At 31.2% G+C, this 16372-nt stretch overlaps 3 protein-coding genes across 4 annotated transcripts; all 3 read left to right on the top strand.

Annotated features, from left to right (window-relative positions):
• Window positions 1–1213: 1213 nt before the first annotated feature.
• On the top strand, window positions 1214–5363 carry LOC123705112. 2 transcript variants are annotated; one of them, XR_006753260.1, is made up of 4 exons: window positions 1214–1383; window positions 2773–2947; window positions 3866–4763; window positions 5243–5363. XR_006753260.1 is itself a non-coding variant. In XM_045653739.1 (3 exons), exons 1-3 carry the CDS (start codon window positions 1330–1332, stop codon window positions 4123–4125), a joined length of 489 nt encoding a protein of 162 aa, XP_045509695.1. In that variant the 5' UTR covers window positions 1214–1329; the 3' UTR covers window positions 4126–4838. The 2 variants fall into 2 exon arrangements, 1 of the variants encoding a protein (XP_045509695.1); XM_045653739.1 differs by lacking the exon at window positions 5243–5363 and having other exon boundaries at window positions 3866–4838.
• A 267-nt stretch (window positions 5364–5630) lies between these two features.
• LOC123705111 lies at window positions 5631–6525 on the top strand. Its single transcript, XM_045653738.1, has 2 exons — window positions 5631–5719; window positions 5874–6525. The coding sequence occupies exon 2, from the start codon at window positions 5877–5879 to the stop codon at window positions 6486–6488; it is 612 nt and encodes a 203-aa protein (XP_045509694.1). The 5' UTR covers window positions 5631–5719; window positions 5874–5876; the 3' UTR covers window positions 6489–6525.
• A 558-nt stretch (window positions 6526–7083) lies between these two features.
• Window positions 7084–12570, top strand: LOC123705110 (protein diaphanous homolog 1-like). Its single transcript, XM_045653737.1, has 3 exons — window positions 7084–7322; window positions 7495–8062; window positions 12483–12570. Exons 1-3 carry the CDS (start codon window positions 7305–7307, stop codon window positions 12536–12538), a joined length of 642 nt encoding a protein of 213 aa, XP_045509693.1. The 5' UTR covers window positions 7084–7304; the 3' UTR covers window positions 12539–12570.
• Window positions 12571–16372: the final 3802 nt, after the last annotated feature.

Raw genomic sequence — 16372 nt, 5'->3', positions numbered from 1 at the left:
AATAAATACATAAAACATTTCGTTATAGCGTAAACCAATTAGCATATAATATATACCGATGGATAGCAAAACAATTCAATTATGACTATGCTGACCACTCTTTCACATGGGCCTTTAATGTGGTTAAAACACACTACAGTTTATTCATTATAAATTATCAAATGAGTTTATATCCAAACCAAATGAGAGCATTGAAATTATAATTTATAATGTACAAGCAAGAAACAAGATGGAAATTATGAAAAGCAATGGAGCCGGAGACGATGTATTGCTTAATATGTTTAATATGTATAAATAGAGTTAATAGTAATATTCCTTGCTTTCAACTAATGACATAGATTATCTTTTAGCTCAACACACGCTCGACACGTGTATACCACTGAGGAAGCGCTCATTAGTAAAACATGCTTTGAGATTCCTAGAAATTCAACATTTCACATAACTCCAATGCAATACGTATGCCAACCAATTCATAAATATAATTGGTAATTTATTTTATTTATTCAATATTCGAAAAATATTTTTGATACTTTTAGTTCAGTGAGTAAAACTCACGCCTACGACGATATTATCGTCGGATTAGAAGACGGTCGAGCAAGCAAAATTAATGAGTGTTACTTCAATGTTTTACATAATATTAAACAGAAGGAGGTTATTCGAATGTTCTTAAATCGTTCATCAAATAATTTTAGGTATAAACATGTATCTGTATTGCATTATATAAGCAATTGGTTTACAATATGGAATCCCTAATTAGCGTGTGAGCGTTCATCAGACGTACGTCAGTCCGAAACGTGGCACAGTAGGGGATATGCTTTACATAACATGAAATAGAAAACATAATATAATTATGGAAATTTATCTTGAAACATGACGCACAACACGTGTCGCTAGCAGATGTTTCCTACTGGATATGCACTCTAAAATATTATGCTTATAATTTAGATTCTAAAGCGATAGATAAGAAATCATTCAAGCTTAGTTTCGACTTGTATCAACATCAATTTATGACTATCTACACCGGACGGTTGATGATATTTAAAGTTTGTTTTATAAATTACTTCAACCTTCTACTTTAATTAATTTTAGTGAGCTATGATATAGGTACTAAGAATATATTTTAAAATTCAGTATGCCATTCATAATATTATTTGAAGTTCTTTTCAATTTTTCAAATAACATCGTAACGTCAAGCATAAAACGTCGTTACGAGTAAAACAAATATAAAATTGATTTCGGCTATGATCGGATTTCGGCACATAAATGTTTTGACTATTTTCAGCGTCAATTTAAGTTGTATATGGGCATTACATAACAGTTTCACAGAAAATGAACCTACTCTCGATGGCCAAGAATATATCAAGAAAATTGTTAAGGGGGAAAGTAAGTTATTTAGCTTAAAAAAATATTCAGGGACTTTTAATATAAAAAATCGACGTAGAGTAAATATAAAGAAAATGTGTAGTGTGTACTTATTGATTATTACATACTTTTTATTTATTATAATAACCAAAACCTTTATTTAATTAAATACATCAAATAATTAATAATTATAGGTATGTATCTTTCTTTGTACGTTAAGTATAAATTGTACACTAAGTAAGTAAGTAAGAACCTTTTATTCCGCGTAGTTTACTTCAATGCAACACATTCTACAAAATAATTCTTACAACGATTGTATTCTAGAAATGGATGACGCGCAAGGCATTTTATATTTCACTGCACCATATAGGATTTGCTCTGGGAAAGGGTGTTCTAATAAAAACCAGAACTTTCACATGGTATTCCCTCTCTACATAGGCAAGAAAGCCAAGACGAAATTTCGTACAATATACTCAAGAGATTATGAAAAAGTGCATTCTACTCGAGCAAATGTGCCGTTTAAAAAGTATCCTACTGAACATATATGGACTTTACCTCCGAATTGTTCTACTGAATCTACTGTTACTACTTCTACTAACACCCCTACAGAGGCTCATGATGACGAAAACGGTACAACATACTCTGATGAAGGACTAAGGCCTCCATCTGTGAAACCCCACTGTCCTGTAAGGATCAGCAAGGTGGACTTTGGCCCAACAATTCCAGTTAAAACCTTTAGCATTCGCAAAAGATACTTCGGGAAAGGATAATGATTATTGAATTGTTTTCAAAAATAAAACCTCAATGTTTTTTAATATCTTATATTGTTTTGTAACATAACTTGCATTACTTAACTAAATAAACCTAACGAAATTAGAATTAATATAAACTTAAAAACTCTATTATTTCTTTACCACACAGCGATGCATAACCTGTTCCATTGACACAGGACACATAAAAGGTCTTTATTGTCCGATTTATTACATCTGTTAACATGATAATTGATCGACGAGAGCAAAATAATTAACCCTTACTTCACCGCCTCCCGCTTGCCATTGTCAGATTTATCACATGAAGTGTGTACACACATTCATGGAATAACTCAATGTATGAGCATTTGTTTTCAATACTGAGACATTCATTCTGCGTGACTTCTTTAATCTATTTATTTATTAGAAAACTTCACAGCTTACAGATTTCTTGACTTAATCTACTTATATCTGTCTGTGGTCGTACAATACGCCAATTACGAGTTTTACAAATAATCGATTATATATTTAAACAGTAACGTAGCAACTTAGAGTTGTGTGTGTGTGGGTGAGTGCGTGCGTGTGTGTGTATGTGTGCGTGTTCTATCTAAGGAAAATATATTCACAAACTATACTTTATAGCACATATATTTTGTTCCAGTTGTTGATACTCTTAGTTATAACACTACACATCAACTCCATCTTATGTATGTCTATATGGAGACGTTGGTGGACCCCGTCGACGAAAACAGACTTTAACTTTTTTCGAAGACATGGCTCTAATGATGTAAATAATCAAGAACCTATCGTGGAATGTAAATGTCCTCCTAATAAAGGTATTGATTTGAGTTTTAGTTTACTATAACTTGTTTTAAATTAAAATGTAAAAAAACTTATCTAATGTAAGATTTATTTCAGTTGACTGACTTTTGACTTTCTCTAAAATATTGGAAATTTAGAAACAATAAATAAGATGCACAATGCACCAAGAAAATAAGTAAAAGCTTTTGCTTTAAAATACTTATTATAGAGTACTTCACAAATTCGTGAAACAATGTAATGAAACTACAAATGATTTTATAATTTATTAGTTATTACCGTTCAATATACCGTTAGTAATTAATATTAACCCTAGTAATAAACGAATGTAATACACATGCCCACTTATAAAATTATGCGGTGGAACATTAATTAAAATAGCATAAACCAAATTCAGATGATGTAAATTGATTTATATTACGTACTAGCTGTTGTTGTTTGCAAGTTGCAACGTGACATAGGCTGTTCAATCTACATGCTCATATCGCCTTTCCTTCAACGTGATATCTTTACACATACGTGACATTTATGATTTGTTTATATAATTATACTAGGTTACCTCCCGCGGCTTCGCCCGCTTTCTCTAAAACGATTTGAGATTTAAACTATTCTATCTCTCAAGTTGGATCGAACTGCACATGGTGTGCGAATTTTATTATAATCGGTTGAGTGGTTTAGGAATCCATTGAGGATAAACATTGTGACACGAGATTTATATATATATACTAGTGGTTCGCCCCGGCTTCGCCCGTGGTACCTACATGTTTAAACTATCCTATCTCCCAAGTTGGATCGAACTGCACACGGTGTGCGAATTTTATTATAATCGGTTGAGTGGTTTAGGAATCCATTGAGGCCAAACATTGTGACACGAGATTTATATATATATTACATAAGAGATTAGTTCCATTATTAATTTATAAGGCTTTTTACAGAATGCGCCCTTGATTTTAAGATCGATGAAAAAATGCTCCATTTTCAACACCTACAAGGCATCCTACGCGACAATGACCTAAGGAGGTTCTATGAAGAAAATGTGAATGAAGAAACTAATATCGTAAAAAATACCCAAAGAATAAGACGAAGCAACGAGGGTCCAGAGAAATGTTGCTGTCCACCAACGATTGTCAAAGTGCCCGCATTTATAACTGAAAAGCGATTCAAAGACGTAATCGAACGCTTCAATAAAATGTAACGTGTAAGGTTATTATGTAATGAAGTAAAGAATGGCGATTGTTCGTACATGAACTGAATTTAACGCATAGCAATGGACTGAAAGTTTCGCAATGCATCAAAAGGAATGCTCTGTGAAATTCATTTTTATATACAAGCAATGTACCTAGTCGTATTTCCATACATTCATGTGCGACGCAAAGACCAGAGGTATGAATGAAACATTCCGGTCTGACGTAAAAGTTTATTGTAATGGACATAGTTCGCCGAACAATTTTAATTACGCCCTTACGTCAAACGATATTTTGTCCTGTTGGAAGCTGTTTATGATATATTTCAATGACTATTCTATACGTGCATGAAGCATTTGGAATGTAACGTTCTGGAACCTATTATCACGACCGGAGTCCGTATTTTAACTAAACGCGTTTATTGCATTGCAATCTCTTTCATGGGAATAATATGAATGCAAAATTTCATATTTTCCATAAACTCAGCTCTAACCATATAATGGTTTTACTAGAATGTAATAACAGAAACTGTTGCTTGTTTTGCAATATCTTTTCAATTTCCATTCTCTTACAATGTACTCGGTAGTAATATGGATTTTCATAGTGAACTTTTTTTGCGCTGCAACTGAAAATGATACCGATACAACAGGTACTTAGCCATTGTTAGTAACTACATCGAGTACTTTTTTAATCAATATAATATCTGTAAAAATAACAAAAATAAAAATATTATGATAGTAACATTAAACTATCTATATTTAATTCATTGGCTATAAGAATTTGAAACGGGATATTATCAATCTGTTCACGTATATATAATTTAAACCGAAAATCACGTGATGTAGCATGATTAAGTAAATTTAAAATTATAGATTTTAAACATAGCCCATGTTGTTTAATTATAAATACTTAATGTTAAATGAATGAAAATATTTTAAACTATTTTGATATGAATACCGAATGTTATGTTAATTATAGATAGATTAATTTAATTTTCCACTCATTGAATACAATATGTAATATAGAGTTCCTGTTTATATATTTGATGTGATAACAAAAAAAAAACTAATTAACTTTATAATATTATGTACTCAGTAAAATAAATTATAAAAAATTATTAAATTACAGGTGATTGCACAAAAAAGCCACCAATTGTTCTTGTGCCAGTGTTTATTAAATTGTATCGATATCCACAATTAATTAATCGTAAAACACGGAGAACATCCAACAAATTTGTAGAATAAGTAAACTAAGAGTATATTATAATAGATATCTATGTATAATGTTTTCAATAAAAATTTCGTAATTTCATAGTGATTTATTGCGTTCCTCACAACTGAAACATTGTGAAAAATCTGGTATTTTTTGATTAAATGTTGCAAACAGCGAAGAATTTTAAAAATAATTATACTCCACCATGGTTCTCCACACTGAACTATGACATAACAATCTAACGCAGGTGGGCTTTAAAAATCAATTGAAAAGTGAGCACGTTCCAATAGCATTCGGACAGCTGCTAATAACATGCCCTGAAAGAAACGTTTGAATGACACGCCACTCCATTGTCTGTCCGCACATATCTACATTCGCTTTGCAAGTCATTTGGTAAGATTCCTAAATATTCATACATTTTGTTTCTGGACAAAATTATTTCTTATTTATTATTTAACACCAAAAATATTACAATGTAAGGTTGTTTGCTTTTATATTTATTTCTACACCTTTCCTAGTCTACATCCTAAAAAGTTTATTGTTACAGAACATGCTAACCAAGATTCTCGTATTACTTTTTATTTTAAAACCGAATCGCGCCTCCATAGCCGGAGTGACGTACATGGATGATTTCGATTTCGAGCAGAGATACAGAAACCTGCATGAATGCGACCCGTTTTATTGGCATCCGTTGCATTTACCGGAGGAATGCGCCGACATGTTCGCGAAATTGATACGTTCCAAAATAAATACACCTTACACGATCATGAAGGAAAGAGAGCCGACATTTACGCTCAATGCGCTATATGACCATGTGCGTGCTGAAATTCCTTACTCTGATACCTACGACGATATTAGATACGGATTTCGTGTCCACGACAGTAGTTTTGAATCATACGATAGGTATAGAAACGTTGATTACGATACGGTTCCTGTGGAGGCGCAAATACTGGAGCTCTATCAATCGAGACCTCGTACACCGATGGATAAATTATTTGAGCTAATGAGGAGGGACGTTAAAGAGAACCCGAGCGCTCCGAAGATCACATCAATACCCTATTTTGGGGGAGTGGCACTGTACAGGCAACCGGTATCGTACAAAACCGAAGCTATGATTAAAAGACTGTCTGGTGCTTACGCTAAGGCTGCGTATCAACCGTAATACTGTAGATGGGACCAAATATAAGACACTATGACAAATGTACTGTTTAAATTAATAAATATTATATTCTAAAAGATTTTTAAATTTGGTTTGTACTCTCTCCATGCCTAGCTTGCAAGTGTAAATTATTTTTTCATAAAGGCTCCTAAATACCTATTTTATGAAATAAAAATAAAATGGGAAATTACTGTAAGAAGAGAAGTCTTCTTTCAGTAATTTCTAATTAAATTCTCTTCTAATTATATCATAATGAAACCTTTTTCTTGTAAATTGTAAATTAAAAGTACATTTAAGTATATATAAAATATTATTTAGCAAGCTACTCGCACTAGATGGTATTTTGCAGAAAAGTAATTTTAATTTTGTCTCCTGGAAGCTATAACGGGAAATATATTTCTATAGCCCCTTTTATGAAAGATTTTAAAGAAATATTTCCAATATAATTTCTAATATGAAAGAGACTAATTATTCACAAAATTTAGTAGTAAAATAGTTGTTCAATGTTAACAAAATGTGAAATATTAGGTACTTAATACTTGCAATAGATATTAAATTAATCTTACGCGACTTTAAAATGCTTATACTTCTATTCTTAATTTGCTCGTGCTTCATTTCTATGGTGATCCGTCATAACACAAATAAAGCGAAAAATATGCGTATTTTCTCTTCCCATTGTTCGGTGAAACAATGAACGAGACCTTATTGTAAGTACAAAAAGTCCTTTCATTTTCAAGAATGGACATAGTGAGAAATTTCAGTTTAAAATTACAGCTTCAATCAACCCCGACCCAGAATTCGTTGTGATACACGAAAGTGATGGAACGGTATCTAAAGGTGAGCTTTCCGTTCTTATTGACATCAATTTGCTTAAAAAAATATCTCTAGGTATTGCTTCAGCCCTAGTAGCTTTAAAATATTAAAGCCATTCAATTACGCTAAACAATAGTTCGGATTCTTAAATTATTCTACATCTTTTCCGAAGTAATTATCTAGTTTCATTTTGCAGATTGTCATTTTACTTACAATAGCAAATGGAATGGAATGTACAGTCGACGGCAGGTCATACATGGATCCATTAGACATGCGACCTTTGGAAAACAAATTACGCCCTGGCGAGGATCCTTGCAATCCCTTGTACTGGTATCCCAGGAACATTCCAGAATATTGCAATTACAAAGTGACGAATAAGCCTGTGATTAAACCTCCATTACCGATGCCGTTACCGGTACCGATACCGATGGTACCACCACCTCCACCTATACCAATACCGGTTCCCCCAATGCCCGCGCCTTATCCCATTTTCCCCGTACCGCCCTTACCTTACGGAATACCGATTAGTCCGACGAATCCTATGATACCAGTTATTCAAAACCCATATATGCAATCTATGTATCCAATTCCTGGTTTTCCCAGTGCCCCGCAAGCAGGAATGGTACCGGGTATACCGGGTATGGTGTCTCGCGATGGTGGTATCAATATCCTACCATTTTCTGATGTTTACGCCGATATGTTGGAGAAACACAAGAACAAAATGATACGACGGAAACTAGCTAGAATCATTGGTGAATACAAAGGTTTAAAGGTTTAAAGACATTTATTCCCATTAAGACATTAAGTCACTTACATGAGAAACTTAAATTTAAAACATAGGTATTTATAAAAAATATCATTCGTTAGTTAATTAAAAATTTAGAGTAAGTTACATACTATAAACATAAGTTTAGGTGAGGTACTCATTCATTGCATTCAAAGTTTGAGCGTGTGGTCTTCCAGGATGTGTTTCGCTAATTGTTTTTTGAATACAATGAATGAGTTTACACTTTTTAATTTGCTTGGCAATCCGTTATAGAAACGTGCTCCCTCGTATGTTGCCGTTCGCCTTCCATAATTCGTTCGGATCTTCGGGAGGGCAAGATAGCTAGCTCGTCTATTAGGATAGTGGCGATTTGATGTTGAGAATATTATATTTGTATTTATGTTTTTATGTAGCGCTTTGTGGATGAACATACACGTATTATAAAAGTATAATTGTTTTAAATTCATTATTTTAGTATCGTCGTAGATTTTATTTGTAGAAGTTAAAAAAGGATATTTAAAAATGGTTTTAATAATTTTATTTTGTAAAATTTGTAGTGGCGCTAATTTATTTTTGTAAGCGCTACCCCATACTTCTATTAAATACATTAGGTGAGGTTTGACTAACGTGTTGTAGATGGTGTGGCGTAATTTATGAGGAATGCAAGAAGTGATATTACGCAGAGATCTAAGAAGTGCTGATAATTTATTTTTTAGGTGGTCGATGTGATAATTCCATTTTAGAGAGCTGTCGATTCGCAAACCTAGGTATTTCTCGTGGGTTTTATGTTCTAATACAACACCGTTAATTTTAAGTGGAGCGTGTGGTGGAATAATTTTGTTCTGAGCTTTAAATTTAATATAACACGTTTTAGATATATTTATTGTTAGTAGATTGTATTGAAACCATTTATTTAATTTATTTAAATCATTTTGTGCTTGCTTTATCATGTCATGTATAGAGGGACCAAAATAAAACAGACAGGTGTCATCCGCATAAAGTGTTAGATGACCATTTAGTTTTAAATCTTGTAAATTATTAATATAAATTAAAAAAAGCAATGGGCCTAAAATCGAACCTTGTGGTATGCCACACGTAATTGGTAAGGGAATGCTATTGTAGTTATCTATTTTAACGATTTGTGATCGATTTTTTAAATATGATTTCAGCATGTCTAGTGCTTTACCAGTAATGTTAATGGATGCTAATTTCTTTGTTAAAAGTTCGTGAGAAACGGTATCGAAGGCCTTTTGTAGGTCAATAAATACTCCCAAAACTAAATTTTTTGCGTCAATGTTCTGTTTTATTTTAGTAAGGTAAACGCAGCTATCAACGACCCATCGAAAATCTGAAGGTATTACCGACCTATAAAAGTAATTCGAAATTTAAACGTTTCCAGAACTATTCTAGCTATAGGTAGGCAAAGTTATACACGAATGTATTACTTGAGCATCGTATACTTTAACGTTAGAGTGAGTAACTGAGCAAAAAAGAGTTAAAATGCGTAAGTTGCTGCGGGGTAGCGTGGAAGCAGGACGTGTCGTACTGTTCCGTTGTTCCTTCGGGTAAGTACTGTGAGTATCTTTTTAAGACATTTACAAACAAATTACATCTATACTTTAATTTATATTACTAAATGTCAATGCATTTAAGTGTCAACTTTTCATTTCTTACAACATTTTATTAATAAAAAGTAATTTGAAACGATAAAACTTAAAATTAAAATGGGACGGTGTTAGCTTCACCAGTTTAAGTCGCGGCAGGTATCAACGACCCGTAAGTCGGCAATGGCAGCAACGTAACTTTTTGTTTTATTTTCTTTTATGTTATTATATCACACTAACACAAGTGGTTTTATGGACCAGTTTAAATCTAAGCTATGAGTCTTCATAAAAATCTATTAGCGACTAAACTTTTTTGTCTAGTGTTGTGTCTTTTAGCGTTGTCAATTTATACAAAGTTATGATATTTTCGAGGATCCCTATCGAATAGTTACAGTTACTGTAGTAAATCATTGTTTTTTTTTTGTTTAAACAATATGCATTTGTTCATATTTTGTATGACATTAATCAATTATAATCTATTTTATAGTCTGATGGTCAAATGAATTAAAATAACCATTTTTTTTATGGGTCGGTAATACAATTTAGGTTTATACTTACATACTTTAATACCGACCCATGTGGGTCGGCAATAGAAACTATAGGAAGCTATTACCGATCGAATATTATATGTTTAGTTTCTCATCTACAAATTCAAATTCAAATTGCTTTATTTGCAGAATGTAGAATAAAGATGTTTGTATATACAGATAATATTGATCCTTAAACATTCTGCTCGTAATTGAGCGTGCAAATATATTTTTATTACTTTTATGACATAATAGGTGCCTATTAAAAATTATATTTTTTTAGGTTAAATTAACATAAAACATATAATTAGGTATATTTTTTCCAGAAATATGCAGCCACAAAAGCGGCGAAAAGTATTCAGTAAAACACAACTCGCCGAAGCAATCAATCAAATAGCATAACGAAATATCCTAGAGTTTGAAATCCTTAATTTAATATATATGTACATATATTAATAGTATTATGTTGATTAATTTAAAAGTTTATAATTATTTAGTTCATTATTAAAAAGTACTCATTTGTTTTATTAAAAATAACTACAATAAAAAAATACGAATATATTTGCATTTTTATTTCATTTTATTAAGATCGGTAATCATCATCATCACTAGCTTCTATACATTCCATTGCTGGAAAAAGGCTTCCTCTCACATACGATCGGGAATAGCTGCATAAAAATCGTTAATAGCTTCACAGCCGTTTTTATGGGTCGGTAATAGCAGTAATCGACTTAGTCACATTGTAAATTATTTTTTACAAGATAATCCTTTATTAGAATGTATTTGCTTCAATAAATACATTTTTTATACATAACACTAGCATATAAAATGAAATTATAAATCTTTAGAAGAGCCAGTATACTTAAAAAATATGGTTGATTTTGAAATTGCCTTAGAGGGGTCGTTAATACCTGCGTTTACCCTAGTCAGGTCTATAGTCGCTGACAGAGTGTTACTTTTTGGCTTAAAACCGTATTGACGCACTGAAATAAAATTAAATGAGTCTAAATATTTTTCTAATCTCGTGTGTAAAATTTTCTCTAATATTTTTGACAACACTGGCAACACCGAAATTGGCCTATAGTTACCAGGTTCAAATTTTGAACCACTCTTATAGATAGGAGTTACCTTCGCTATTTTTAACGAATCCGGAAAACGTCCTTGACTTATAGCTTGATTGAAACAATCGCTTAAGGTATGATTCAATTTTTCTTTAATGCATTTAATTGCTTTTGTGGTAATACCATCAAGACCTGTACTACAGTTTGAATTAAGGTTATTTATAATTTTTAAAATTTCATTAGGTGTACACGGATCAAAAGTGGATAATTCGTACTTTTTTGATGGTGATTTAGGTAAGGTTGAGGAAGAGTTGGTTTGATATTGTAGGGGTATTAAATTTGCTAGACGAGATCCTATTGTAGAAAAATATTGATTAAATATCTGGCATATTTCATTTGGCTCGGTAATATATTCAGAATTTATAAGTAATTTAGTAGGTAAAGTACATTTTACAGTTTTGTTATTAGCTAATTTATTTACTAAAGTCCATAATTTCTTGGGTTTATTTATATTCCTTGTAAATTCTTGGTAATAGTAAGAATCTTTTGTGTCTTGAATAAATTTTTTTACCTTTATTTTTTGAGTGTTAAATTTTATTTGAAGGTTTTTATTTTTAGGGTTGTTTTTTAGTTGAGACCATAATAAATTTCTTTCGTTAATTTCTGTTAAAATTGCTTTGTTTATCCAGTCTTTTCGGGGCAGATTTAGAAATTTAGTTTTAGTAATCTTACTTTTATCTATAATAGATTTAATTTTATTTTCTAATATTGTATAATCTTTGTTTATTTCAGTATCAACTATGGAGTCAGACAGGGATGATAATCTTTCGTAATTAATTGCTTTATATTGAGTTTTAACACTTTTTGGGGGTAAATATTTTTTTAATTCTACGTATATGTGCTTATGGTCGGAAATACATGAGTTTATTATTGCGAAATGAAAATTATCATTTTGAAGGTTCGTACTTACATGGTCAATGATAGATTTTTTTGAAGAGTCTCTTGTGCTGTATTTTTTAGTTAGTTTATTGAGTAATATATGTCCATTATACTTAAGAGTATATTTGTATAGTTTGGTATTTTTATCTTTTGTTAACAAGTCGATATTAAAATCTCCAAAAATAATAGCTCTGTGCCTTTGTTGTAATTGCGATTCATACATTTCAAGGAATTTTTGACAGTTAGTATAGCCCGGTTTATAGATAACGCCTACATCAAATACGAAGATTTTCCGAATAGAAAAACTTACAAGCGACTGAATAAGTTTAGGGAAATGTATTAATTCAATATAATATTATTTTGGATTTGTTTAAATTGGATTTTAATATTTATTATATCCTTTAAGAGTTAAGGCCACAATCTATGCAGTATATATGCACGTCCCTATTACCTATGATTTCATTCAATTGCAATTAAAATAAAAAATTGTACTCTATATTTTTTCTGAAATTTGGAAAATTGAGTGTGATTATTTGAGTTTTTTCTTGAAGAAAGTAGCAAAGGAGTAATTGAATAAATAATAAAGTCATTGATTTATTTGAAATATATTTCAGATCAACCTTTCCAATTCAAAAAGTAACGGCACTGTAGGTAACGTCTACAGAGAAAACATAATAATATTATTCATTTAGTATAGAAAACGTCATCAAAGAATAACATGTGATTGTCCATTAAATACCTTAATTCTAGAATGATTAAAATACATTATAATTAACATTGTTATCTAAAACCTTAACTATTGGACGGAATACCTGAGGGCTCCACATTTATACAAATATGTTCCTTATAAACTATCATTACAAACTACAATTACGAAAAAAATGTGAAATACGTTCTCTAAACTCTAATGTGCGTCTAAATTTAATTTAAAATGTTCAACATTTTGCACGTTTAACAAAAAAAATATTTAAAGAAATATAAACATTACTTATACGATATAATTAAGTGCAATATTGCCGCGGAGTTTGTCTACTAACCTAGATTACTTAGATCCCTAAAGTATATCATTTAACAAGAAAACAATAATTTCCATGACAATCAAGGTACTACTTTATAAAGCACCCAATAACTAAATAGTGTATATTTCCGACTAACTTCATAAGACGATAATATTGTTTTTAATGAATATAAACTATTACATTTTCTTGTAAACATGTTAAAAATACATAAATAAAAGGTAAAGATGTATCAACGGACCTAAGTAGCTTATTCAATTATCCTAATATGTCTTCATAATTTATCTAGCCATAGTTCAAAATAGCAGTCACTCAAAATAATGAAACTAGTGACGCGTCAAAAATTTCCCAAAAGTTCGCTACAAACGCTCGCTGCCTGTCGTTTCGGTAAACGATTTCAAAAGAAATTTGTAAATCGTGGGTAATGTAGATTCTTTCTGTGCCCGAACAGTTTGCTTTGACGTCGCAGTGTGCTCACGACAAACTCTCTGTGTATTTTGAAATCGGCCACTTTGCATCCCTTGTTTGGTCAACGTTCATAAATCAATGAACAACTGTTTGCATATCGCATGAATCTGTACTGATTTTCATTAGCTTTGACCGACTCAATATTTAGCGTTGCCGAGTACACTTTGATGGGCGAAATCGCTTTAAAGTTCCGCCTCAATAATTTGACCGGGGGCTAGAACCTGGTATTACGTATTTAATAGCGAGTTCTAGGTACGGTATCAATGTTAACTGTATAAACAGCTAGAATCTATAGGTACTTTATTATTAATATCGGTAGCGGTATACTGAGAAATGCACTCGGAAGCTCTTTGTGGAACGTTAGTAATTATTTAGCAATTTCCAGAACACGTAAATATGTTTTCTGCTCAATATCGAGATTAATTATTTTCCTGTTTTCATTTGCATACATTGATAGCGTCATGTATATATTTTTACATAAAAAGTAATTTACCCACAACCGCGTGATGGCAGCGAGTCGACGACTGCATCGAATTTAATTTAAAACCACAACATTAAAATCGAATATACTCGAAGCAATCAACACTCCGTGATATATTGTCGTATAAATTTCTTTAAATGAACCAAGTTAGTGTTTAATATTAAGCAAAAATTTAATTTGAATCCAATCAATTATGACTCTAAAGCTCTAATTCGAAAAATAATAATATGATAAACCTACAATTTTGAACAGCAATAGTAATAGTTTTAACAATTTAATATAGCATTTTTTAAATTACTTACTTTACCACAAATTACTTACCTATATTAACTTCAATACACCCTAATATATCGTAATTAATCTTAAGAGTGTATACTAAAAAACAAAAACTTAAGTACATTAACGCTAATGGAATGTTTCGTATGGACGGTTTAATCACTTAAACTAAAACTAATTCCTAAGCCAAAAGTCTGCTTCATTTTGTACTGATAAATATGATATTGTATGGGGAACTCTAGAAGAGACTATAAAATTAAATTCTTATTCCATTTCTTCAACTATAGGTTTGTCCAAAAATAATATTATGAACAATTGTTTTACATGACACAAGCTCATTTATCAACGTGTATGACAGGTTAGTGAAAAACTTTGTCATATTTTGAGCAAAATTTAAAATAATAAAAATAAATAAATATTTCGGGACTATTTTCACGCACGGCACGATCTGATCTCATACTAAGCTTTCGCTTGTGTTATGGAAACCAGATGGCTGATAAACATATTACATATATAATTTTAAATAAATACATATGGGTGATTATACAAAAATGGGGTAACTTTTAAGGATATTTTGTTTACTATATTTTTTATATCAGATTATTACAAATTAGGGTGTATGTGATAGCTAATCTAATGAATATATTGTTCCAAATCGGGCCAGCCACTTTTTTAAGTAGATTGTGAGATATTTTAAATTTTCTGGATTTGGCCTCCAGGGGACTGACAAGGCTAACATAGTACTGATAAAAAACACAATTTTGTAATATTCTTAAAGAAATTCAATGAAAATTACTACAAATCTCTCAGTTTTAATAATGGCACATGTCTTTTAAGTATTAAATCACTTAGTTACATTTAAAAATGATAATTGATAGTATATTGTGATACTGGGAAAAAACAATGTCTCAATTTTCAAAACAGCCTTCTGACATTTAACGCAACGTGAATATTCTTACTCTCTTACTTAACTTACTACTTTGACTTAGTTTTACTTAATATTTTAAGTAATTCACAAACAATAGAAACAAAAAAAACGGCCAAGTGCGAGTTGGACTCCTAACAAACCTATTTTTATTATGTTTGTAACTTAAAATTTACCTACACTTTTAGCAATTTTTCTTTATCTGTGTTATAAGACGTTGCTTTTTACCATATTTTAAGACTGTATACACGGCAAGCATCCTGTGTATTTTTTTATTCCCTTGCGAATATTTAAATTTGCGGAAATTTGCAGTATTAACGGATGTAGGTATCTTTTAATTGCGTTTCGTTATAAGTTTAATTTTTTTACAGCCCCAAGGGTTCTTAATGTTGAGTATTCAATATAAATTTCAAATTGATACCTCCACGCGCTTCAAAAAAACGTCTTAACAGACAAACGAACAACAAAGTGATCCTATAAGGGTTCTGTTTTTTCCTTTTGAGGTTCGGAGCCCTAAAAATCTAACATTATTTATGTTAAAAGTACTAATTTTCATAAAATGGTTCAGGGTTTTTAACCAAAGGCTTGAATGAAAGTCTCATCTGAGTTTTCATAAGAGCCTTTTGACATTTTTATAATGTTATTAAAATAATTAACTTTTATGTTATTTTGAGGTAATTTTACTTCACAATATTATACGTTTACGTATTTATCTAATAAATACATATAACAAGCTATGCCCTGAAAGCATCAAAATCAATAATTAAAATAAAATAAGATCTTTTAAATAAGATTATTAGTAGTTTGTTTCAATAGCTCTTTTCTTTGCTACTCTTTTTTAAATGTTTCTTCCCTAGTCAAATTCAGTTTCTTTTAGCGTGGCGCATGATGTTTTAAACTGAAATATCAAATAGAAATGCTTATATCAATAGCAATCAAGATAAAAGTTCTCAAAAACGATAGAATCATCAGTACTATGGGGTCGCGTCAGTCCACTGGCGCGATATCTGA

Source organism: Colias croceus, chromosome Z (assembly GCF_905220415.1).
Source record: "Colias croceus chromosome Z, ilColCroc2.1".
Taxonomy (NCBI): Eukaryota; Metazoa; Arthropoda; class Insecta; order Lepidoptera; family Pieridae; genus Colias; species Colias croceus.
The sequence above is the reverse complement of the archived record's forward strand: the minus strand, read 5'-3'. Positions and strand labels throughout refer to the sequence as shown.